A 25895-nucleotide genomic window follows, 5' to 3' on the forward strand; every position below is an offset into this window, starting at 1 on the left:
AGTTTACTTTTCCCCTGCTTTTAACAATGAACAAGCCAATCAAAATAGCGTAAATCAGTGTTTCTGGATCTCAGAGCCTTTAAGATGGGTGGACTTCAACTCCCAGAATTCCTCAGCCAGCATGTAAATGCATAAAATCATCAGTTAACACACCACCTCCAGCTGCTGCCCTCCTCACCTCCAGCAAGAGCTGGTCCAGCCTCTGATGGCAACTCAAAACGTGTAGGGATGCTTCCTGCAGTTCCTGCTGGGTTTTTCGTTCCCTCTTTTGCTTCTTGCATCTTCCCGCTAGGAAACAGAGAGAGAGAGGTGAACTCATTAGCCTGAGTCCTGATAATTTTTTTTTAATTGAAAGGACCTCTGTGTATATCCAGAGCGCAGCCCCCTTCCTATTCCATGAGCACAGACTCCTTCAAAGTGACACTGACTCCTGGAGCATACTCAGAGTGGAACTTTCCCCCTCCCCGGCAGACCAGGGCCATGGCGGAGAGTCTCTGGACATGTACAGAGCGCTGTCCCCCCTCGTACCCAGAAGGGCGGAAAGGGCCCGACCGGCCATTCTCCCACAGCGGCACCTCCCACCGGCCAACTAGCGCGCCCTATGTCCTGATTGGCCGCGGTCTGAACATCTCCTCCAATAGGAAGAGGAGAAAAGAAGAGAGCTTTCCCATTTGCTAAGCGGGAGCCGCGGCCATTTGGAGAGTGGCGATAGAGAAGGAGCCGACGAATCGGGCGCCATTTTGAGGGTGGCAGGAAAATCGTCTGGTTCTGGCAGAGCCCGCAGCTCGGGGAACTCTATTGCGCATGCGTGGTTTTCCGAATAAGGCTGCCGTTGAAAGGGCGCGCGTGTGTGAATTTCTGTGAGTCTAATTCAGAAAATACGATTGCAGAGACCGGTTACTCTCCGGCCGTCTCCTAAGAGAGGGTCGCCCTTGGCGAAGCGTGGGGTCTGGGGCTCACGCGCAACCGTTTGCACGCGTGCGGCGCCTGCGAAACGGCTGGCGAGCGGGCTGCCTGGGTGGACGGGGCGTCCGCCGCTTCCCTCCCTACCTCCTGCCTGCCGAAAGGCGCTACCTCAGCTGAATTAGCCAGCCTCCTCCCTCCAGTAAAGGAAGACCCTGAACGGTTCTGATTGCCATAGGAAGGATCTCTCAGCTTCACGCTATTCGTGCCTTCCTGCTAAGAGGAGAGCCGGTTTAGTCTGTGCAAAAAATCCGGAGGGGTCTGGAAGCCCCTTTTCTGACTAAAAGGCAGAGGCTTTCCTGAGTCGCAGTTCGCTTTGCCAGATCGGTCTAGCTGCAACAGGCGTGGGACGGAGCTTCTGCCTTTTCAAACAGTAGGACCCTCTCCAGGGCATGTCCTGGGGGGTTTGCTAATGGGGTAGATCTGTTCCCTGCCCCAAAGAGCTCGCAATCTCAGGTTAACAGTGAGAAGAGCAGAAAAAGGGAAATCAGCCGTGCCAAGGGCTGGCTTCCCATTTTCTGTTGGTTGCCACAGCAATACTATCAAAAGTGGGAGGAGATGATAAGGACCTGCAAATATTTGGCCACTGTAAATAGTGATGGAGCAGGGAAGGAATGCCTCACCGCGCAAATAGGCCAGGAGCCGAGGCTGCCTTATTAGGGGAAGGTGAGCTGGACTAGACAAGGCCAAGGCTTGGCTAGGTTGCCCCAGCTTACATGGAGGAAAGAGATGCTCCAGATTAGCCCCGTCTCCCTCGCTGCTGCTCACCAGCTTTGGCTCCTTCTAACAACAAGCAGGCTCTGCCCTTAAGGTGTGAGGTGTGAGCACAGGACCCAAAGCCAAAAACTCGTGTTCCCGTTCCTGTGGGGTCCTCTGGTAGCCAAGGCCCAGTGCTGTGAGCCTACCCTGCAGGGCTGCCGGACACCTTTGCTGCTATCCTATTTAAATATCATCATGAAGCTGACAACTCTGAGCTAATGCATGTTAATTTAATCAGATAAAAGTTTCTGTAATGATTGCCTATTCTAAAACACCATCAGACTCATAAGTAGGAATTCAAAGATATCTGATTTATTAAAGAACAGCATGCAGGATCACAAAGAAAGCTGAGAATGGTGAATGCACAGCAAATTCAAACTAAAACCCTCGGTGCAAACGAAATCCCTCCCCCTGTAGAATCTTCTCAAGTTCGCAACCACAGGTGCTCCTAACGGTTTCTGATGGTCTGCAGGAAAAGTCCTTGAGCAGAGAAAATAACGCAAACACATTCCATTCTCCTGATTCCACATACAGAGCTCGGTACAAGGTTTCACAGCAGCTCCCTCCCATGCAGAAACACGTGTCAGCGCCCTGGCATAAGAAACGTTACTATGTTTGAAATACATTGAAACAGTGAACATGACGTACTGCCCCCCAGGAAAAAAAAATCCACAAAAAATCAAGCAGAAGGCTTCAACGGATAAGCAATGTGAAAACGGTTAATTAAATCAGGAGCGTTAACATGACGAGCGGACACCCGTTCAGGATGGAGGAAATGCTTCCATCGGACCAGGTACTGCAGGGAGCCTCAAATCCTGCGAGGATCAACGATGTCTTTGATCTCGAAGTGTTGTTGCCCATCAATCATAATAGGAGTCGGAGGAGGGGGCAGAGGGTGCCAACAGGGCGATGGGTGTTCAGGCTTTAACAAACATAGCATCTTTGCGCCCATCTTCTCCCACCTGCCAGCTGGTGCCCATCATGGCAGGTGGCTGGCGTTTCCCACCGGCTTCTTAATTTCACCTTCAGACTCTCCCGAAAAATAAATTAACTCTTCAGAGTCAGCTGTTCCCTTGGCTGCTGTCATTTGTCGCGAAGCAGGGGGTGACTTGCCCGGCGTCTTCCCAGCCCGATCCCCGGCTTTGGTTTTCGGGCAATTAACCACTCGGTGGCCCTCCTTCCCGCACCGAAGACACTGACCTTGCGTGTAGCGCCGATCTCTCTCTTCGTCCCAGGGTCTGTGGCTTTGCCGGGCAGCTGCGGCAGTACTTCGGGGCCCTCTCATGGCTGGGTGTGCTTTCTCGGGTTTTCTGGTTTGCAGGAAGGTATGCTTGGCGTTCTCAGCCTTCCCTGCCAGACAGATCCAGTCATACAGCGACTCGGGGTTGTCTCAACCTAACGCCCAGCGGAGGACATCTCAGTTGAGCCCCTCTTTAAAAAGCTCTATTAAAGTCAACTCAGACCAGTCAGTGATTTTACCAGCCAGAGCTCTGAACTCCAGAGCATAATCGGCTACTGACATTTGGCCCTGGGTAAGATCCTTCAGCGCCTTCTTGGCTCGTGCCTTGGCCAGAGGAACTTCAAAATACAGCTTTAACGCCCAGATGAAAGCATCGAAATAGTCTAGTGCAGGGGAGTCAGCGTCACTTAATTGAACATACCAGTCAGCTGCTCGACCCTTCAGCTTGGTGGCAATTGCATTTATTTTAGACTCTTCAGAAGGAAAGCATGCCCCAAATTCTTGCATATAACTCTTAGCATTAATCAAAAAAAATGATAACTTTGTCGGATCCCCATCAAATTTGACAGAAAAGTCTCTCATTCTGCCTCTTGCTGGAGTGGACCCAGTAGGCGCCTGAGGGCTGTGGCCCCAGGTTACTGTAGCTGTAGGTTTACGAGGTGGGGATACCGATGGCCTCGCCCTGCGGGATGGAGACTCGTCCAGGAACCGTCTGGAGGATGGGGGATGGTTGCGGAAGGCTGGGATCCCCTCCGCATCTCCCCTGTCCCTCCATTGTCAGAGAAAATTTTTTTAACATGTACTCTGTCGATTCCATCTTCACCTCTATCACTGGTAGCCTCTCAGGGGTCTGAGAGTCTCTTCTCCTTCGGGTGCCTGATTTTCTCTCAGTCGACACCGTGGTAGATTCTTTGCCGGGGGTTAGTGGGAACCAATACTTCCAGGACATCCCCGATGTCCCTGGTTGTGAGTCCCCCACTTCATCCAAGGTAATCAATTCAGCGAGCGATTCACTTGGTGGCGGCGGCTTTGGTTCCCCCCCATTATCAGATTCTTCCGAATCTGAGTCGGAGTCTGATCCCTCCTTCAAAAGGTCTCGAGATTCCGATGGCTCTATAGTGACGTTTAGTTCTCCGCTCTTGACGGTCGACTCGGGCATTGAGCTAGTCGGCTCCTCGAGTCCACCAGTCGTGGACTTTGACTCAGCCATCGCTAACTATTTTCCCTCACAAGAAACTAATCTTGGCAGGAGCTAATGGTACAAATTTATGTTCTCAGCTTTATGTAATGGTTGCCTATCCTAAAACACTCTCAGACTCACAAGCAAGAGCTTAATAAAATCTAGTTTATTTTAGAATAGTATGCAAGTACAAAGAAAGCTGAGAATGGGAAAAGCACGCCAAATTCAAACTAAAAACCCTTGGTGCAAACGAAATCCCTCCCCCCGTAGAATCTTCTCAAGTCCACAATCCCAGGTGCTCCCAACGGCTTCTGATGGTCTGCGGGAAAAGGCCCTGAGCCGAGCACATCACCCAAACACATTCCATTGAAACGAACACAGATACAGAGCTTGGCACAAGGTCTCCCAGCAGCTCCCTCCCAAACAGAAACGCGCGCCAGCGCCCTGGCATGGGAAACGTTACGATGTTTGAAATACGTGACAGTTTCTTTTTTAAATTAAACCCTTAATGTAGAGCCTAGAGATTGAACTGGGGCTGGGGGAAATCATCGCTTCAGATGGAAGTATCTGCAGATCTAGAGGACGCTGAAGGGCAGGAAGGGCATCTTTGTTCGGGCTTCTACCAAAGAGTGAAGAGGATACCGGAGGCTGAGCAACCAGAGAATCAGCATTGCTGGACCGCCCCCGTCCCCAGAGGAGGCCTGAGCCAAGCTAAAAGATCCCTTCCATTCCACAGAGTCCAGTTTAGCCCCCAGGGAGGATCGCTGGCAGGAAGGCCCCGCCACCGCCCTCTCTTCTCTGCTGCCTGCACGGCCCAGCTCCAGGCCTCTCCAGGTGGATTTGATCTGTCGCCAAACTCGCAGCCTCTTCCACCATTCTGGCAGCTCCATTTCCCCTCCCCACAACTTCTGAGGGGACAAGGAAAAAACCCTCTTTTCTCTTTTAGCCCCCAGGAAAGAGAGAGAGTAACAGCCTCCCCTGGGCTCCCGATTATAGGGAAGTAAGGGCTCCTCCTGGCTGGGCCTCGGAGGCAGAAAGGCGGGGGCAGTGTCCAGCCAGTGGGGCTGCACTCCGGGTTCTGAAGTCTAGAGGAAATGGAAGCCGGGGTCTGAGTCCAAAAGCAAGAAAGCAAGGAAGGGGCTGCATCTAGGCTGGTGTGTGCGTGTGTGTGTGTGTGTGAGAAAGAGAGAGAGAGAGAGAGAGAGAGAGAGATCTAGCTTGGAAAGGTTTGGGTGAAGCTTCCAGGCCAGAAGAATGCACCACAGTTTAGGCTAAAAACATCCCCTTACCAGATTTGCTGTGATCCCACCTTACTGACCCAGACACACATGTGGCACTTGCTGCTTGTCTTAATTGTCAGAAAGAGCCTAAGCATTATGTTTTTCCAGATGCTGATGGTAACAACAAAGCATCACTTCTCCCTCCACTGTGATAGTTAAAGGCAGAGTATACACAGTCCTCAAACGATGTTTTCCCTCTCCTGCATTTTGAGCACACTTTTAGAAAACATAAGCCACTAATAGATAATTTCTATTATTATTATCGCAATTCTCAATTTTCCACTTATCTAAGACTCCCAGTGGCTTACAACATAAAAACAAACTGCAAAATAGAAAATAGGGTGGTAACATCAAAACTTCTAAATAAATTATCTGCATATTAAGCTGGTTAGTCTAGCTTTCTCCATCCTGGAAGCCCTTTTTGGCTGGGAGCGATGCAGTTGTAGTTCAAGGGGGGGTGGGGTGTCCCAGGATTTCCCAGTGGGGAAGCTGCACTAAAACATCACAAGTGACAGAGGCAAAGAACTATGGGGGAGAGGGTGAGTCCCCCATGGACCACCTGATTTTTGCATTTGAAGGGGATCTGATCTTTTAGAGACCAATCTATAGCCAGCTTGGTCTAGTGGTTCAGGCACTAGGCTAGAAACCGGGAGGCTGTGAGTTCTAGTCCTGCCTTAGGCATGAAGGCCAGCTGGGTGACCTTGGGCCAGTCACTCTGTCTCAGCCCAACTCACCTCACAGGGTTGTTGTGAGGAAAACAGGAGGAGGAAGAATTGTTAGGTATGTTCCCTGCCTTGGGTTATTTATAAAAATGATAAAGGCAGGATAAAAAAAATCTACTCCCTGGGCTGTTAAAGGGGAAGGTTGAATGTCCCTCCTCCTTGTCTGACTCAGCCAATTTCACTTGCTTAGGAGTTGTCTGTTTCTTTAACATTGTGATTATGCCCCATTTCCCATCTCTCCCACTAATCAGCAGGGGGATTTTGTTTATTAACCTCCTCCTCTTTGTCCAACAGAAAATCTCAGCAAGAGCAGCAGAGAGTTGTCGGTTTGGTCTTTGTAGGAAAGACTTTTAATGGAACCTTGTTTAGGTATGTGATATTAAGAGTTTGGTTCTGGGATATTGAAAATCAATCAGTTGGTTTTTTTTTTAAGTTTGTATTGCAAAGGACATGTGTGTAATTTTCAAATATCTTGGTTACAAAACTGGAACAACTGTGTACAGGTAGTCCTCACTTAATGACCACAATTGGGACTGGAATTTTGGTTGCTAAGTGAAGTGGTTATTAAGCAAATCCAACCCAATTTTATGACCTTTTTATGCCGCGGTCATTAAGTGAATCACCACAGGCATTAAGCAAACCACATGGTGGTTAAGTGAATCACACAGTTCCCCACTGATTTTGCTGGCCAAAAGCCAGCCTGAAAGGTCAAAAGTGGCAATCTTGTGACCACGAGACACTGCAACAGTCATAAATGCACACTGATTGCCAAGCGCCCAAATCGTGATCACATGACCACAGGACACTGTGACGGTCACAAGTGTGAGAACCAGTCATCATTCTTTCAACACTGTTGTAAGTCCAAACTGTCACTAAACGACTGGTTATTAAATGAGGACTACTTGTAGAGGACAAGCTGGGGGCTTTGAAGAGCTACATTGGCTCTTCTGTCTTGAGCTTAAAAATGCTCTTAACTGGTATGGTGCAGTACAGGCTGCTGAGTGTGTTTATGTGTACACACAGAGACACGCTGCTGTTACTGTTAACAGAGGCTGCACCTTCCTAGCAACAAAATGTTATTACTGGAATAGCAAGAGAAGGAATCTCTCTGTGGTGGGTGGGGAAGAGCCCTGAACAATTTTTCTTTTTCTGTAGGGAAGCAACCCTGTTGTTTATCTGGCTCTTCTTCTCCCCGTTGTTTCTAATAGCAGCCAGTCTGGAGTTGTGTTTCTGAAGGTTTAGTCCTTTTCCCTGCAGGTGTAGGAAATGTGGTTTAAAGTGAGTTTTTCCTGGAATGTGTCTTAAGGGATTAATAGGCTAGGATTAGTTTGCTCCAGGATTGCTGCGCCTTCTTCCTCCCCTCCCTGGGGCCTTGCCTTTGGCTGACCTCCCTTTGAAAAAACAGCACTCCCAATTATTTGGGAAGGAGGGAGGACAGGTCTCAGCTGCTGGGGGAAAAAGCCACGCAGGGCAGGTAAGTCCCTGGGCCCTTCCCTGCAGCCTTTCCAACTCTACCACTGCCATTACAGACACCCCAGGCTCACAGGCACAGCCTGAAATCTAACCCGACAAGCCCCACCCTGGAAGAAGTGTTTGCCCTCTCTTAGAATCTGCTTTACAAGGCTGGTGCTTCAGAGCACGTGCAGAGTGCTTTCCCTGTTCCTACTGATCCGAAGGGGTCTGATAGCACCTCTCCAGACTAACACGTTTTATTAGGCACTGGCTTTCACGAAATGGAGCCACACTTCACAAAAGTTCTTCCCTGTAATAAAATGTGATGGTCTGAAAAGGTACTACCAGAGACTAAGAGAGCTCACTGTTCCTACTAAGTCCAGGTACAATTTGTTTGGTTTTGGATTAGTGTGGAGTGTGAATCCCTCCCCGGAGAACAAAAAATCACGTGTGAATCCAGCCGTGACTGTGTCTCCTATTCCATAAAAGAGGCTCCAAGCCAGTAGCTGCAGCCAGACTTGAGCACCCCAAGTCGGAAGGTCAGATTTTCCTCCCCTGCCGGCCCCCATTAGATGTTGCTGTGTGATTCGGGGATGGGGCAGTGTTGTTGATTTCACACCCCACCTTCCCGAATCGTTCTTGAGACGAAACCGAAATGCGTTCCAGGTGCCTCCCACCCAAAATCGGACTTACTCAGAAGCAAGCGCCCCTGTGATGCTTACTCCCGAGTAAGTCCGGGTAGGACTGCGGACTAGCGAGGCTTTCCCGTGTCCTCCCGGGGGCACATAACTGGCGCCTGAAGGCTACTCTGCGAGCGGCTAGCAGAGGCCCGGGCTACCTCTGGAGGAGGCGCCTCTGCTGCCGACCTGCGGGCAGGGCCGCAACTGGGGGGGGGGGGGGCGGGCAAGCGGGGCATGTGCCCTGGGCGCCGTGCTGGGGGGCGCCAAAATGGGCGCGGAATCCATGTTTGCCCCGGGTGACCCAGACCCCAGTTGCGGCCCTGCCTGCGCGTTCGCCCAGTTCCCTTCGCCGTCCTCCCAAGGTTCGAGCCCGCCGGCTATTCCGCACGGGCAGCGAAGCCCACCTACTGGGAGTCGCATAATCTCTACCCAAAGTTCACTCTGCGGATGCTCGGAAGGAGACCCCCTCCGCATCTTTCCGGGCCGAGCCCTGGGCGTTTCCTCGTGAAAAAGGCCGAAAAGGCGAAATTACGCCGGACGCCGCCCTGCAGGCTCGAGGCCGTCCGGAAGCGGAGCCTCCCGGCGCGGGGGGGGGCGAGCGCTCTGCGTGCTCTCAGGGGCGGCCCTGCTCTGCGGCGTTCGGGCTGCGCCGCCATCCCTGGCAGAGTCGCATTCGGCCCCGGCACGGTCCCCGGCTGGCCCCAAGCCGCGGAGGGCGGTGTGACAAGGCGGCGGCGCGGCCGGCTGAGCTCAACCCTCTTCCCCTCCCCCTCCTCGTCTCCTCCCGCTCCTCCCCCTCCCCTCCCCCTCCTCCTCCTCCTCAGGGTGCCCGCCGGCGGCGGCAGCGGTAAGAGCAGCAGCAACGTCGACGCCGCCGCCGCCGCCGCAATGGACCTCGGCGCGAGGAGCCGATGATGGAGGCGCGGCCATGGCGCGAGCGGGAGCCGGGGCCGCGGCCGCGGCCGCGCCGGGCGAGGGGAGCGGCGCGGCGGGGCGCCCGGCGGAGGAGCTGTCCCTGGAGGAGGTGCTGAAGGCCTACGAGCAGCCGGTCAACGAGGAGCAGGCGTGGGCCGTCTGCTTCCAATGCTGCCGCGGGCTGCTCCAGCCGGACCCGCCGCCGCCGGGCGCGGAGGAAGGGCGGCACCGCCGCCGCTGGGGACCGGCCGGACGCCTCCGCGACACCGCCGATCTCCGCCTGCACAAGGACGGCGCCGTCTCCGCCCGCGGCGAATACGGCGAGGCTGGTGAGTGCGGAGGGGGAGGTCGGCGGGGGGAATGGCGTCCCGCATCTCAAGAGGGCGCGGGGCCGGCAGAGGAAGGTCGACGGGGGCGCTGCGCGCAGGAACCGAGAGCCCTTGGGGGATCGGGTCTCCTGTCCCCTAGAAAGTCCAGGCTCATCCGCGGAAGGGCAAAGAAGCGACCCCTCCCCCCGGGAAAGCGCCCTCCCTTGCCTGAACAGACGGACGCGGGGTTGAGCCCAGCACCCTCCTCCGCCTGCTGTCCCCCAGGCGGCCTGGTCTCCTGGACCGTCAAATGCTGCTTTAGCGTTGAAGGTGTTTTGCCCCTTTTTAGGGTTCTCTTTTTTCCCCCTGCAGAATTCTCAATATGGGGTAAGACATTTCCGAGTTTGGGTACTTAGGGTTCCCAAAGCAATTCCCTGAGATCAGCTGGGCCTGAAGACCCCTTGTGGCAGCTGGAGGGACGGCAGAAGTTAGCATGGGGTGGGGGGGGTTGCCCCAAGCAATGAGGAAAATAGCGAGCTGTTTCGCAGGTTCTCTGGGTGAGGGACACGGAGCAGTGCGATCGAGGACCCCTTCCTTAAGCCGTGTCACAGATTTCTCTTTCGGTTTTTGGAAAGCCGCCTCTCTCTTCCTTCCCTTCTTTCTCCTCAGCTACCCCTGTGTGGATGTGTCCCTTTGCCCCAGTGAGCTGGGTGGGGATTTAGTTTGCAATGAGCAGTTTATTATCTTTATTGCGTGAGCACAGAGGTCAAAGGTGCCTCTTTTGTCTCTTTGTCATGTGTCTGAAGTGTGTAATTCCACCAACTGCTGGTGCCAAAACAGAGGGTTTCTTGCTTTACACGGCCTCTTGTGTCTGAAGCAGGGGCAGTCCATGGGGCCTTAATCTGAGGGCTTCTGAGGAAGGGCAAGAGGGGCCTTGAAGAGGGTCCTGCTCCAGGGGAGTGAAGTGGTCTAGTCCCAGAGAAAGAAGCTTGGACAGGTGGCAAGCCTGGGTCTCGGGTGACCAAGCTTGAATGCTAACGGTTGCCTGGCCAGGCACATGGCCAGCAAGGAGAGGCCTGTGCTTGAAGCCGCAGCCACGATGGGGCTCTTCCTCAGCTTCCCTGAAATGCAGCAGGGAAACATTCTCGACAGCAATGCTCATGCCTTAAATCCAGGCTGGGGGTTTAGGACAGGAGGTGAGAACTGTGGAGAATATCCCATGGTGATTTATGAGGCCTTAACATTACAGAGTGTTTTAATTACAAAATAATGTTAACCCAGAACATTTTCTGAAAGATGAGGGTTTATTACCTGGTGTGGAGGTGAGAGAAAAGGTCTGAAGGTAAATGTGGAATGCCCAGGCAACCTTCTTTGAGGAAGGCACTCCGCAGTTGCAGTGCTAACATTCAGCAGGTCATTCAAATGTCAGAAGAAGGACACCCACTGAAGGACAAGCAGGGTGCACAGATGCCCTCCTATCGATGTCGTCATCACTTGCTGTGGGGTCTGTGAGCCTCACCGCTGGATTTTAGACTCCAGCCTCCTCTTCAGAAGCCGTTCCATTTATGCGTTTTTTGCAGTATGTTTCTGCAGACGTAGACTTGGGTCCTCACAGAACACTAAATCATGGCTGGTTTAACTATTGTGTGAACCCAGTCACCTGTGGTTTATTCAGCAAACATGGCCTAAAGCATCAAAACAATCTTTTATTTCCCTTAGTGTAGCTTGTAAAGCCAACCTTAGAACAAAGACAGCTCGCTGATCAGGACTGCCACCTTCTTTTTTAAAACTCCATGATTTGCAACGGATGCAATGAACTAAAGAAATATCTGCGTGCAATTTTTATCCTATTTGGGGTTCCTTTTACCAGCCTAGATCCCCAGATGGGCATGCACACAGGCTGTCTGTATCAAGTAATAGGGGGCTTAAGGATTATCCACACCAACCAGGTTCACCAAAACTCCCTTCTCTGCAAACATTTGATGCTCCGGGTCTGAACTGGACTCAGTTGCTTGTACCTGAGTTTGCTTTGAATTCATGTTGAAACATTCTGATTATTAGACACTACCTTGAGCGTCTTTCTCATTTTTAGTGCTTGCCTAGTTAATCTCTTTTCTTCCAGAATCTGTTGGCAAGACTGGGCATATCCATGTCCCTGCTGCCATCTTAGTCTCCTTCATGCATTTAAAGAGCTGAACTGTTTGCAGAGGGTGGTGCCATAATACTTAGTTTGTATGTATGTTTCTTTGCTGCAACAACATTGTGGAACATGCAGTCTGTCTAAAAATATCAAGGGAGGAAGGTTTGGAGGATTTTCCCAAGGAGAGATTTTTGCAGCTGTGGTGCCACCCTCAATACATCCTCTTTCTTGCCTTCTCCAATCTGAGCTTCAAAACCAGCCTTAAGGCTTATAGTAAGCTGACTTGGGCAAACCTGTAAGGAATGTATTTGCATCTAATGGCGACTACTTTTGCAGAAAAGTTACAAGTAGATTTCTAATCCATTTCTATTGGTTGGGGTTGCTGGAACTGTGCTTAATAAAGCTGGAGAGAACTCAGTGGAGAGAGCTAGATACCACTACTTGTCAGAAACAGGCCTGACTTTTCTGTTCATGCAGTCAAATGTTTCTGTGCCCTTCCTTCACCCCCACATCCCCTTTCCTCTTCCATGACCACCACCTTTTCCTTCTTCCTGTTGCTAAATTGGTTTTGCTGCCAATTGCCACTCTAATTTCTTCCTCTTGGGCTTAATCCTTAGTTTAGCCAGTCTTCAGCCCTGCATCTGTATTTCATTGTCTCCCTGGTGCAAGGCAAATGCTTTCATTTCATCGTTTTATTTCAGAGTACCAATCTCGCCTGTTAATCCAAAGAGAGTTAAATTAAAAAACAACAACACCCAGGAGAGGTAATTGCTGCCTGTCCCTCTGTTCTAAATTGCCTGTGAAAAGCTTGATATGAGTTTCACAGAGGAACAGTGTGAAGTCAAATGCGCGAATTGCAATGACAAGAGGACTGCTGGTGCAGCGGAGAGGCCAGAAACCTTGGTCCTTAGGTGGATCTTTGCTTCTGCCCTTGTACAGGATGCAGCTTGGGCTGCTGCTGCTGCTGCTGCTGCTGCTGCTGCTTCTGATAATATTTACTTAGCAGGGCAGCACAGCCTTCCGTTAGAACTGGTCCATCCGGTTCTGCACTATACCCAAAGCCTAGCAGATGAGTTATGACCATGGCCAGCAGTTGAGGGTCACTAACTTAGTGGCTTTCTTTGCTGGTGCCTTTGAATCATTCCAGCCAAGAGATCCCTGCCTGCAGGCAGAGTTGATGTCTCCTTAGTGGGGAGGAGCCCAACAGTGCATCCGCTTGACGATTCCCCAAGCAGCAGATCGATGGGATCTCTGCTGCTGCAGAGAAGGTCCTCCGTCCCAGGCAGTGCTGCTCCTGGCTTCCCAGCCTCATAGCAAGTGTGCTCATGGATCAAAATGCATGCAGCGCATCATCAGGAACGGGCAAATGCATCAGCTGCACTCCATTTACATTTTTGTGAATCCTGGTTCACTGCTTGAGGTTCTTCTTTTTAAAGCCTGCCCAAAAATGTATCTATTTTATTTATTTATTCAATTTATATTGTGGTACCCACTTTTCCAAATTTATGCATTTTTCTTCAGTTTTGCCTAATGCGTAGTTCTTGAAAACAAAATTCTCCTAATTTAAGGCATATATCCATTTTGTACAGCTTTTTTCTTAAAATACTTTTTTTTTTGGTAAATTGAATGGTTAAGATTCAAGGAACCATACATTCCAAAGGACAACTAAATTTTGATTAGTTTAAGAATGTGAATTAGAACAGGTGATAGAGATTCAAACATGAGTTGGAGATATACGTTCCCACCCTTCCTTATGACATTACTCATAGGCTTCTCTGAGCACTGAGCTGTGTGAGGTCCCATTAACCTTTTGCACACATCACTGCTAAGTGCCACCTGCTTCCATCTGAGAGCTTTGGAAATGTACTGAAAGGGAATTGTGTTGGAGGTGCCAAGTATGTCACAACAATTCAACAGAGTAAGGCCAGCTTTAATGTAGGGGTGTCCCACTGCTTGCCATTGGCTTCCCAGGCAGGAAGGAAACCACAATAGTGGATGTCTCAGGAGAATTGCTAAGGCCCAGCATGCTTGGAAACCTTGGCATCTGCCCCTGTGCCAGGCAGTTGGGAAGGTAAAAGAATTTGCAACATGCTCAGAGGTATTCTTTGGATTACTTTGCATACTAACGAGCTATGTGCTGGTGCGGGTGTAGAAATGGGGCTGAAGTCTCTGACACAAATGAACCTCTGTCTTTTTGGTATCTTTATTTTATTGTGTGTGTGAGCCTTCAAGTCAGTCTTGACTCCCAGTGACTGCCCGGACAGGTCTCTGAAATTTTCTTGGCAGCATTTTCAGATGTGGTTTGCCCTTGCTTTCTTCCGAGGGCTGCGAGAGAGGGACGGGCCCAGAGTCACCTAGTTGGCTTCATGCCTTAGCCAACTCACAGCCTCCCAGTTCTCCTATTCCGGTGCCTTTAACCAGCACATTAACCTGGCTCTGTGTACTAATTATATGGACCAAACTTCAATTATGTTGGCTAGATTGATTCCCCACCTACCTGTAGAATAATTGGTTCTTACATTACCTTCAGCCATAAGTTGTTTTATTGAGTGAAGCATGATTTGCTGGGTTTGTATATTGCATTAAGCCATAAATCATGCCTTACTAACCACAGTGGCTGGGTTTTCAACGCTTGCTAAGCCAGATCAAACAAACCACAGGAAGGTTCAGGGTACTGTGTAAACCGGGAGAGTCCTACGTCACTCTAAAGGGATACAACCTGTTTCTACCTGCGTTAACCCATTCCAAAGCAGAGTCATGGTCCCTGGACCTCTTTGTTCTTTTGGCGCCACGGAGGAACTGTCACTGTGGTCTGTCCCCATCAGAGCAGTGTGTGTCAAACACCAACTGCAACCCTTCCAGCTTAGCCCCTTGTCCTTCAGGGCCTGCCTTCTGGCAGGACTGGAACTAGGTGAGGATGGAATATGGGGGATGCTACGCATGGGGGACACAGGTCTTGGACTGGCTCTGGGGCCAATTTACAGGGCTGGGAATTTGGGCTGCTGCTGCTTTGCTTCCCTGCTGAATTTATGAAGTTCTACCTCTGCAGCATCCTGGGAAAACGTTTGATATCCATGAGATGCCTTGCAGCGGCTGACAGTTGGTTGCTGAGCCTCAGATCGTTCGAAGCTGGTACAGCTGCAAAGGCAGCTCTGCCCCACCGGCCTTGGCTCTGTGTGATGTCAGTGGGTGGAAGAGGAGGTTGCTAAGGACTTAGCCCTGCTTGCCTACTGCATTAAGTGGTTCTCTGCTTTCTCCTAATGGTCTGGAATCTGTGTGTGTGTGTGTGTGCACACCAAACTTCAGTTTATCGATTGCAATCCATGCAATTCTCTCCAGAAAAGGGTGACCTCTAGAATCTTCTTTCAGTGTCATTTCCCATCATCTCCTGGTCCCAGGACTGAGATAGCAGTTAGACAGAAGAGTTGGGTTTATTTGGAGAGAGAGAAAGGGAGAGAGATCTCCATAGATACAAACACACATTTTCATCCGTGCACTTTTATGCCTAAAGGTCCCAAGAGATGAAGCACATCTGTGAAATGGGGCTGTTGGACATCTTGGCATCTCCTGAGAGAGCCATTTGGGTCTTTAAGTGTCTCATTGATTGGGAAATGGGGGTCTGAACTGGCTGTGTGTACATGCATATGTTAGATAGATAGCTTCCAGACTGTTCTTAAATTCTTATTTCAGTATGCACCAAGAAAGCTGCTTCTGCAAGTATTTTACAAGATCTGTTTTTACAAGTAGTTACTCTTTCCATAGTATTTACCCCAGCTAAAATCTGTCTTGTTTTTCTTTTCCTCTTCTGTTTGCAAATTCCAGCCTCCTGTATTTTTCCTTTCCTCTCAGAGCTCCCTCCCACCCACCCTCCTGATATTTTATGCTGGTGGACAAAGAAACGCCTTGCATGCAGGACACTGACATGCGAATGCCACTTGCATTAACTGAGCCAGGAAGAGAATTCCCATCTGCACATGCAGGCACACTCGTTCTGTGAATACCTGGCCTCTGTGTGACAAACACAACATACAGTGACATTCCCCATTTAACCAACCCAAAGCTGACGCTACCCAGTTGGCATCTCTGCCCTTGTGCCAAAAGGCAGGGGCTCAAGTTTGAGAAGGGAGGACTTTGTGGAACCTGCCCGGTTCTGGCTCAGCTCTCAGGCCTAGGATGGGCTCGGATATGGGGGTGGTACACGAACTTGCCTGAAGTTGAGAATGCCTGGCACTCTCTGCCTCCCTGGACTGGCGTCTTCTAATGCTGTCATCTCCTTGCAGAGCTTCCCCTGACCCTGATGCCTGCGGCTGAAGCACAGGTAGGAAAGCCCTGCGGAAAGCCCCTGTTCTCTTCCTTACAGGCCTCTGGAACCGGGTAAATCTGGTAACCCCCCCCCCGCCAACATTCTGTTAAAAAGGTGTTTATTGAGCCTTCCTCCGCCGGTAAGCAGAGAAGTTATGCCTCTTTTGCTAGCAAAGTGTTGTCAATTACAGAAAACTTCAGCCTGTGCAGAACAGATGACCCGTTTTGTCACCTCTCCCAGAAGCCGTTGTGGTCCACGCACCCTGGCACCTCCCCTGGCCTCAGTGCAGCCGCCTGGCAGCGGCCACTGTCCCCACCCATCCCCCGAGGGCACCACACTCGGCGGGCCCTCCCTGATGCCAGCCTCCAGGAAGCAGTTCTTAAGCTTGCTCTGTGCCTGTGTGGATGAGAGAGAGTTATTTAACGCTCCCTGGAAGAAAACGGACCCTGGATATCAACCAAGCTGCGCCTGTCTTTCCCTTCTCTGCAGATGGTGCAGTCCCTGGGCTTCGTCATCTACCGGGCCCTCGACTGGGGCCTGGAGGAGAACGAGGAGCGTGAGCTGAGTCCCGAGCTGGAGCGGCTCATCGACCTGATGACCAACAGCGATGCCAAGGACAGTGGGGGCGGCAGCGCTGCGGACGAAGGCTACAGCGGGCAGGAGGACGAGGAAGAGGCAGTGGCCGAGGGGCACCTAAGCGCGGTTCGCACTTTCAGCCAAGTGCTGCGGCTCTGTGCAAGCCGCCTCTCCCAGCCCCAGGAGGCCCAGGCCCACTACCAGGCGGTGTGCCGGGCGCTGTTCCTCGAGACGGTGGAGCTGAAGGCCTTTCTGGCCAAGATCCGGGATGCCAAGGAAGTGAGTGATGCCTCGCCCGGGTTGCGACTCCCGACGCATTGCCCTTGATGGGCAAGTGAGCGTTTGGCAACCGCCTGGGTTCCAGCTTTCCTGAGGCCTTGATTTGCAGCAGAACCTGGGCTCGCTGAGCCTCCTGTTCACGGCTGCCGCCCCGATCCATCTGGGGGCACCAGACTGGGAAGACAACCCTTGGGGAGGGTGGGGAGGATGGCCCAGCCCTGCATCTTCAGGGATCTGCCAAGAAGTTACAGGTAGTCATTGCTTAACACCATTTGTTTAGTGATGGTTTGGACTTACAACAGTGCTGGAAAAAATGACTTGCGAATGGTCCTCGTGCTTACGACTGTCACAGCGTCTCCGCAGTCACATGATCACAATTTGGGCACTTCGCAACAGCTTCGCATTTATGACTGTCACAGCATCCCTTGGTCACGTGATCATCATTTGTGACCTTTCTGGTCAGCTTCTGGCAAGCAAAATCAATGGGGAACCACGTGATTTGCTTAATGATTGCCACAAAAAAGGTCATAAAATCGGGTGGGATTCACTTAATGACTGCTTCACTTAGCAACCAAAATGCCTGTCCCAATTGTGGTTGTTAAGCGAGGATTACCTGTACCTTATTCCCCTAGAAAGCGAGAGCCTCCCCATCTCCAGAGCAGCTGGCCTGCTGCTAAGAAGGCCCTTTTGTGCCCACGGAGTTGCTCTGGCTGGGCTTGTATGCCAGGCTGTTGAACTGCATGCTCAGCTTCTGGGGATAATGGCAAATTGTATTTCTTTTATTTAGCAGCATTTCTGAGCCATCCTGGCCCCACAGGACTCCGGGTGGAGTAGAAATCTCTCAGCAGCAAGGAAGAGAAATAAAATAACCAAGAGGGCTGAAATGACCCACAGCTGGGAGATCAGCTGGGCCAAGGACTTGTGGGAATAGTACTGATTTTAACTGTGTACAAAATAGTTGTGGGGAGAAGCAGCCCTTGCATCTCAGGGAGGGATGCTTCAGAAAGAGGAGCTGCCCCAGAGAAGGCCCGTCATCTGGTCCATCTCCTCCTCCTCATCGGGGAGAATTCTCAGTAGCTCCCCGCCCAAGAACCAGACCAGACAGGCAGATTCAGTTCCACTGAACCTCAGCCTGATCCATCCCAGCGCGCTTTGGCCCTGTCGCCTGCTGCGAGTGCCAAGGAGGCGGGCAGCTCCTGACCTGTCTCACTGAGCTGCTGCTGCTCAGCTGAGCCATGGCAATGCACCACCCGGACTCTGCAGGTGCTGCAGGAACTCTGCCTTGCCTGTGGCAGCTGAGCAGGCCGTGCACCACTTCCTGGTGAGCCACCGGCCCTGTGGTTCCTGCCCTCCCATCTGTAGCAAAGCAGGGGGAGTCTCTGCTGCCTTCCTGCAGGTCTCGTCTCTAGAACTGGGCCCCCGGTCAGTGTCCCTTCTCTGCCCAGCTGGGAAGGAGGGAGAGGGTGGACGCTGTCACATTTCTTTGGCAGGGTCTGTCTCCGTGGAACAGAGGAGGCTCCACAGGACGCTCTGCTCTTCCCCCTCCTGAGGATGTAGCCGAAAAAAGATCCTCCTGAGATGGAGGCGGGCAGGGCTGCTGCCTGGGGCCTGCCAAACCCACGAATCTCGGTGGGCTTGCTCTGTGGGCCTCTCAGGAGGAGCCTGGAGTGGCTAATGAGCGCTGCTAATTAGGGACTCTCCAGCCCAGCATTCATCAGGGAGCGTACTGTTTTCCAGGAGTTCATGGAGAAGCGATTTCCACCACCCTCCTAAATACTCGCTCAGGGAATACATTCTATTCTGAAGTCTCATCGTGGAAGTGAGAAAGGCAGGGTGATGGAATAAATTATAAAAATTAGAGGTGAGAGTGTTGCACCATGTGCCCTCAGATGCTGGGAAGGTTAGATATAGATTCATCTATCTTTGCAAGGGGACCTTTGCAAGGAGATCTTTGCCAGCTGGGGGATTCTGGGAGTTGAAGGCCACACATCCTAAAGTTACTGAGGCTGAGGCACACTGCTCTACACAGAAGCTGCCTGGCTTCCCCCAGGCTGTTGCTTCAGCCGGAAGGCTGGCAGGCAGAGATTCAAGGATGCAGCTACTTTTGTTACCGTTACTAGAAAAGCTGTTAGTGCAAAGAAAACCAGCAACTGCAAATTGCAAGACTCAAGCCACGCACGCATGCAGGAAAGTCAAGGGTCAAGCTCTCCGCCTTTTTCTCCCACCTGTGCATGCTAAGGACTGAGAGCCACACATTTTTGGGAAGAATGGCTGATAGCTATGGATTGTTTTTGGAAAGAGCTACTCTGCCCGCCCACCCCCCTCTGCTTCTAGTCCTGGTCCCTGCGGCCCTTGCGCATAGCGTGACAACTACCAGTCAGACTCTGTCTCCCACATGGAGAATTTCTGGTTCTTGTTCCCAGTTCCTTATTTGCACAAAAGAGCCAGCTGGATAAGGACTTAATCACCCCAGCAGCCCAAATCCAGTGTTGGGTGGCCCCTCTCTGTCATTAGGGGACTGCCTTTTTCAGTTAACTAATCACAGTCAAAACTAACTTTTATGCAGCAATTAACGCAAGCTCAGCTGCCGTGGACAATGGAGACAGGAAAGGCTAATCTGTTTCTGGGTCTTGGGATGTGCAGATGCTGACCAGGCTGAAGGATGAAGAGCTGAGGGACCGATCGGCAGCAGATCTTGATAACCTGAGGAACACGGACTGGGTACGGAGCAGGGCTGGAAAACGGGGAGGAGAGCTGAGGTGTGCTTTCATCAGGCACCCTGGAGTCCCTCTGGGTGGGGCTGGGATAGAAATATTCCAGGTGGAGAACTAGTTCTCCTCAAGAAAGAAGAAGAGGAATGGAGGGAAGAGAGATCAATCCTCTTCCCTCGCTGCTCTAGGTTTGCACCTGACTTGAGCTTTTAAGCTCAGTGACAATTTGGTGTTTTTTTTTACACACGTCTGCAAACATTGGTTCTCCTCACATGCTCATTTCCATAGGTATGGAAATAGGTAGAATAATGCCACATCATGGCTGAGGTTTGGCCTTGAGCACAGCCGCACAGGGCTGCCTGTGGTGAGATCTCCACCGCCTGTGGGAGGGAGAGTCCATTTAGTCGCGCTGGCTGAGCGTTGCGTGACTCAGAGAAACTTGGAAGGAGGACTGGCTTCTCGGAGCATGCGTCCCTGGCATCTCTTCTGGCTTGAGCACGGCTTGGGGAAAACCTTGGTCGTGGTGGCATTGTTGCTTTGGGGCTTACAGGCTCGGCTCTGGGTCCAGCTCATGCGAGAACTTCGGAACGGTGTGAAGCTCAAGAAGGTCCAGCAGAAACAGTTTGACCCCCTGCCTACAGAATACCAGCTGACGCCATTTGAGATGCTGATGCAGGACATCCGAGCCCGCAACTATAAGCTCCGCAAGGTCATGGTGAGAGGAACAGGGACCTCACCTCCCCCCCTTGTGCTGCCAGGCAGGCCCTGGCACAGCTCTGCAACTCTCTGGTGCCTCCCTGTTCCTATGGATCTGCACTCGCAGGCCTGGGCCCTAGAGCCGAGCACGAGGCATCCCCTTATCTCATTTAAAATGGGGTGTTAGCAACTCTTCCCCTGAAACGTATAGAAGCCATTCCCAAAGGCAGACAAGATGAGCAGGACTTTGGAAGGAACCAAAATTAAAGTCTGTCCCAAGTAACTAAAGGCTCCTGGAGAACAGGAGGAGCTGCTGCTAATTCTTCCTTATGGGTATCCATCAGGTGGATGGTGACATTCCACCCAGGGTGAAGAAGGATGCTCACGAACTCATTTTGGATTTCATAAGATCCCGTCCACCTCTGAGACAGGTCAGCCAAGTTTCTGCCCTACTGGGGTATTGGGGGACTGAAAGGGTCTTCGGGGCAAAATATTCCCCCGCATTTTCAGAGCTATGGAATATACCTTCCACTTTCAGAAATGAGGTCCTTCCCCTTTAGCCAGACCTTGGGGGCTCTACCAATGATCAGCTGCTTTTACCACTTCTAATACTCTATCATTTATTTGAGAATGTTACTTGCCTTGATTGCCAAACAGGAAATTATTTTTCTGCAAACAGCTGCTGGGGCTGCTTTGTGAATTGGACAAGGGGTGTTCCGGACAGGCAGAGCCGGATTGCTGGAATCTCTAGGTCAATAACTGGCCAGCGTTCCTCGCTCTGAAGAGCGGGGCCTTTGAGCCTGTTCACTCTCTGCTCCCCAGCAACGGAACGTTACTGAATGGCATGGTCCGGTATAGCATGCTAGCTTGGGTTGGTGGGAGCTGTGATTCAGTAACATCTGGAATGCCACACCCAGGGGACCTATTTCTGTGGCATCAAGATGCGTCTCCGGTTCCAAAGTCGGAAGAGAACAGCCCTTTGGAACGTGCTCTCTGGCTTCCCAACCCCACTGCAGGCTTCTGAGCGCAGACTGCGCCCCATGCCTCAGCAGCAGAGGACGCTCCATGAAAAGATCCTGGAGGAGATCAAGCAGGAACGGAAGCTTCGGCCCGTGGAGCTGCAGCGCCAGAACCAGAGAGGTGTGTCTGTCCTTAAAAAGGGGGAAGCTAGAGAGGACCGGTTTGCTCCCTCCTAGGACGAGACAGCTAAGGCAGGAAAGAAATTGCTGGGTCTTGGGGGAAACTCCCAAATCACAGTTTAGTTCTGCAGACATCTCAAGATGTTCCAAAACCAAGAATGCAGCTGTGACTTCTTTCAAATAATCAGCAAAAATTGAGACTGTAGCAGGAGGGGACCTGGAGTGATTTGGAACTCTTTCCAAGGGAAGACATTTTGTGCCAGGACAGTCAAGGTGCCTCTCTGCCCCATCCAGATTTCAGCACTGATCCACTCTGACTTTTGGTGTCAGGTCTAGGGCCAGGCTGGGGAAAGCGAGGCTATTCTAAATGCTAGTTGTCAGGAGGAAGGCCAGGTTGCATTCCTACATGCCCAGCGCAGAAGACAGTTGGTGCCACACCGTGCCCTCTCCTCTTGTCCTGCCAGGGTTTGGCTCCTTGCCCTGCCTCGTGAATGCCTCCTCCAGCAACATGAAATCGACCTCTTGCATCAACCTCTCCGTTTCAGAGTCCTGTGCCCCACCTCAGCGCCAGAGGCCGAGGGTCCTGCTGAAGGCACCCACGCTGGCGGAGATGGAGGAGCTGTTTGTTTCAGAAGTAAGAGCTTGGCCTTGTCTCCTGGTTTCTGGGCAAGAATTGCTCCTTGGCCTGCGGGAACTGGCACTGGGCTGTGAGCGGACTTTGTGGCCCAGGCCTTCTGCTGACCTCCTCTTCTCCTCCTTACTTTGCCCCAAACCCACTGCTTTGGCAACTTCTGCTACCCACCGAGACAATTGGCACCAGGCTCCCAGTGTCTCTCAGTTGTGCATGCATGCCCAGGCGCCAGGGCTGCTCCTCTCTGAGGGCAGAGATGCCATTCTGGGATTACCTCTTGGTATGGGTTCAGGAGCTGTGCCTGTGGGAGGGCTTGCCTTTCTGCAGGCCTGCTGAGCTGTTCCCTTTCCCGCAGGAGGAAGACTCTCCCTGCTCAGAGGCTGTCCAGGAGCCTGGCCCCCTGATGCCCCTGAAGCGGGATCGCTCCTTCTCGGAGCAAGACCTGGTCCATTTTCGGCGTGACAGTGAGAGCTGCGAGCCCCACCTGGAGTACTTCAGACCCGGTGTGTCAGACCCGAGGCCTCGCTCAGGTACCATGAACTCTGCATGGACCAGCATGGAAGACATGGGCAAGTGAACCTTCTTCATGACACCGTTCTAGGCTTGCTCTACTGCCTGCTTCTTCTCTCCACGGGTCCCCTCCTTGCCTCCTTTCCCAGGGACCAGCTGCAGCCACAGAGGTCTAAACGCTGTGGAGGATTCCACTGAGCGGGAACTGGGGAAGATGGACGGGGGCAGCAGTCTGCCAGTTCTGCCTGGGTCTGAATTAGTTCCTCTGATTCGTGTGGTGGCTGGGAGAGCGTCCAGTGCCGGAGGAGCTGCGAGAGTCTGCGGGGCGGGGCTCCTGCTTACTCTCCGGGTTGGCCTTCAGCTACGCACACGAGCTGCCTCTCACCACGCAAGAGGGCCCGTTGCCCCACTTTGGGCGGATGCTGACGCTTGCTGGCTTCCGTTCTATTCTCCTCCAGGTTCTGTCCTGACCAGCTGCCACCAAGTCCCCTGCCGGGTCAGCTCGTGTCCTCGGAAACAAGACGCCCTCAGTTCAGTGGAGGAGAATTTGGAGGCCGGCTCTGCCCCGGTCACAGATGCGAGTTTGAAATATCTGTGGCTGGTAAGCATCCAAAGTGGCCTGGCTTCCTCGGCCCGAGCTTTCCGGCACGGCCTCTGATGTGTGAGGCTGCCTGGGCCACCCCTGCTCCTGCTCCCGGGAACGTGGCCCAAAGATGAATGAGCTAAAAAATGGTAACCTGGAGGAACTTTAGGGGCACTTCCCAGAGGCTGGAGTTTAGGCATCCTGCTGCCCATGACGGTTTCAGCCTTCTTCCCCAAGCAAGGGCTCCAGCCCCACCATCTCTCTGGAGTTGGAATCTGAGCGGGTAGAACGCCCAAGCCTCTTCCTTGGTGTAATTTGGCATTTTGCTATTTTGGGCCAATTCTGTGTGGGTCTGTATGTTTTGGTGGTTTTTCTCCAAACGGAAGACAGCCCTTCTCTGCGTCTCACTAGCTGGACCATTTTCAGCTTCTTTTGGCTGTTGAAACCTGCCAGGTGGAGCAAGGGGGGTGCAATGGCGGACGCTTCTGCTGGAGTCCTGGTTGCAGGCCCTGGGGGCGTTCCCAAAGCAGAAGAGAGGGAGGGCATGCACCTTGGCAGCAGGACTGAACAGCCCCCTCTGCCTGGGATGCGGGGGAGGGGGTGGGCAGCTGGACCGGGCAGAGGGAGCAGCCCTGATTCCCGTGTTCTGGCCTCAACAGCAGGAGTTCAGCCACCCTGTAGAAAGCCTGGCGCTCACAGTGGAGGAAATGATCAATGTGCGCCGGGTGCTGGTGACAGCTGAGATGGAGAAGTTTGTTCAGAGCAAGGAGCTGTACACCAGCCTGAAGAAAGGGAAGGTGAGGCTGGCATGGCTCCTGGGGAGGGGAGGGGAGGGCTCACTCAGAATGAGGCACTGACTGCCTCTCCCTCTGTTGCCCAGAGCTGCTGCTGCTGCCGAACCAAGTTTACGCTGTTTTCCTGGCCCCCAACCTGCCTCTTCTGCAAGAGGTGAGTAAGGGGGCCCCAGGCTGGGAAGACCACTGGAGTGGATGAACAGGGCTCTTGGCTGAGTCTTCTCTTTCCCCTCTTTGCTTCCAGGTCTGTCTGCAGCTCCTGCAGTCTGAAGGTGAGGGATTTCCCCTGACAGCCAAGCCCAAAATCCAACGGCTGCCCCCCCACCCCCCAGAAGGTCCGTGGTGACCGGTGGGGTGGCGCTCCAGTGAAATCCTCTTTCTCGGCCTTTCTAGATCAAGATGCCCTCAAAGAAGCTTGCCCATATCCCGGTCTACGCCCTGGGCTTCGAGACGTTGCACGGCTCACTGGGTGCCAAGGCTCCTGCAGCCCGCCGGCAGGAGGCTTTCCAGTAGGCGGCTCCTCTTCTCCTCCTTCGTGTTCTGTTTCCTTCTCAGCTGCTAGGGACGCACAGATGCTCGCTCAACGGCAAGCCAGCCGTAAGGCGCAAAGCAAGGGAGTCCCCTGTGGCCGAAGACGGCAGATAGATCCCTTTTCTGCTGCACTCATCTTGGGCAGCCATCTCCAGCTCCATTTCCAGACCTGTTGAGACTCCAGCTACCAGAATTCCAAACCAGCCAAGTCAGCGGAAGGGGAATTCTGGGGGCTGCAGTCCCAACACATCCGGAGGGTACAGCCTGCAGGCAGAGGGCGTCAGCTCTCTGCTGCCTGAGGTTTGAACCAGAGCCAAATAGGTTTGCAAACTACAATAGTTGTGTTTGCCCAAATATACTAAGACACAAACCAACAAGGGTTTCAATATGACATCAGCAAAAATCTGCCAACATCTCCTTCTCATTCTCGGATAGGGGATTCTTTGGTTGGAGAAATGGAAGGGATCCAAAGCCCATGAAAGGCCTCCTGGTTGATGGGACCAGCTCATGGAACCCCTTCACGTTGCTGAAGGATCGCAGAGGGCCAGGGAACACAGTTTGACCACCGTGTGATGCATGAGCCTGATTCAGACCTACCTCTAAGGCAGGACTGTTTAAACTGTGGTTTATGGAGTATCACACAAAGCAAGCTATGAATCTCACTGTGTTTACCAGTGGGTTAACCCCAGGTTCTTCCTGATGCTGGATCCACAGACTTTGAACCTAGCCTAGCCCGTCAGCTGAGGTTGCTTCAGCCCTGGTTAAACAGAAGGGGGCCTGGCATCAGGCACAGCTGCCCCCAGAGCAAGCACCCTGGTCAGAGCACCCCGTTTTTGCCTTCCAGCTCTCTGCAGGGCACCCGCTGGCGCAGCGTGGAGGAGGAGTTCCCCTGCATCTACACCCACGGTTCGGTGCTCAAGGACGTTTGCCGTGACTGCTCCGGGTTTGTCACGGACGTCGTCAGCTCCAGCCGCAAAAGCATGGACATCCTCAACACCAAGCCGGGCAGGAGCCGCAAGACCCAGTCCCTGTACATCCCCTCCAGCTAGAGGCTCCTGGAGCGCCCCCCAGCCTGCCGCCACCCCCACTAACGGCATCCAGCCCTCGCTCTGGGGGCCTCTGGGAAGGCCTGGCAGCCGCAACTCTCTGGCAGAGGAAAGCGGCCAGCTGCCCCCGGGCTTTGGGGGTCTGCTCCCTCCCGCCTTCCTTGCCTGACCCCCCCTTCCAAGAACATCTGCCTGCCTGCTTATGGACATATACATATATACATACATATATAAATATATACACACACACACACACACACACACACACCCTTATAGATACTCTATATTTATATGGCGGATAAGTTGCTTCAGCTGATCGGCATGGCAACCCCCTTCATTGGCAAACGAGGACTTTGCTGACGGTGCTGAAAGCATCCCAGCCTGGCTGTCCTCCCCTCTCCTCCTCTGGAAGGGAGCAACGCGGGAGGCCGGCCAAGGCGGTCCTGGTGCACCAGGA

General features: G+C 52.6%; 2 protein-coding genes across 2 annotated transcripts in view; one reads left to right on the forward strand and one right to left on the reverse strand.

Annotated features, from left to right (window-relative positions):
• Positions 1–756, reverse strand: part of FANCA (FA complementation group A) — a 28740-nt gene extending 27984 nt beyond the window's left edge. The window contains exons 1-2 of the mRNA XM_063313161.1: positions 529–756; positions 179–288 (exon numbers count right to left, since the gene is read on the reverse strand). Of these exons, the coding sequence (XP_063169231.1) occupies positions 179–288; positions 529–559 (141 nt within the window). The 5' untranslated portion in view covers positions 560–756. The remainder of the gene's footprint in view (positions 1–178; positions 289–528) is intronic.
• An 8433-nt stretch (positions 757–9189) lies between these two features.
• Positions 9190–25695, forward strand: SPIRE2 (spire type actin nucleation factor 2). The gene is made up of 15 exons (XM_063313147.1): positions 9190–9520; positions 15920–15957; positions 16432–16797; positions 19441–19518; positions 20059–20223; positions 20549–20635; positions 21221–21344; positions 21808–21977; positions 22330–22543; positions 22943–23085; positions 23727–23864; positions 23948–24015; positions 24106–24133; positions 24255–24370; positions 25237–25695. The coding sequence occupies exons 1-15, from the start codon at positions 9205–9207 to the stop codon at positions 25439–25441; spliced, it is 2256 nt and encodes a 751-aa protein (XP_063169217.1). The 5' UTR covers positions 9190–9204; the 3' UTR covers positions 25442–25695.
• The last annotated feature ends 200 nt before the right edge of the window (positions 25696–25895 follow it).

Source organism: Candoia aspera, chromosome 11 (genome assembly GCF_035149785.1).
Source record: "Candoia aspera isolate rCanAsp1 chromosome 11, rCanAsp1.hap2, whole genome shotgun sequence".
Taxonomy (NCBI): Eukaryota; Metazoa; Chordata; class Lepidosauria; order Squamata; family Boidae; genus Candoia; species Candoia aspera.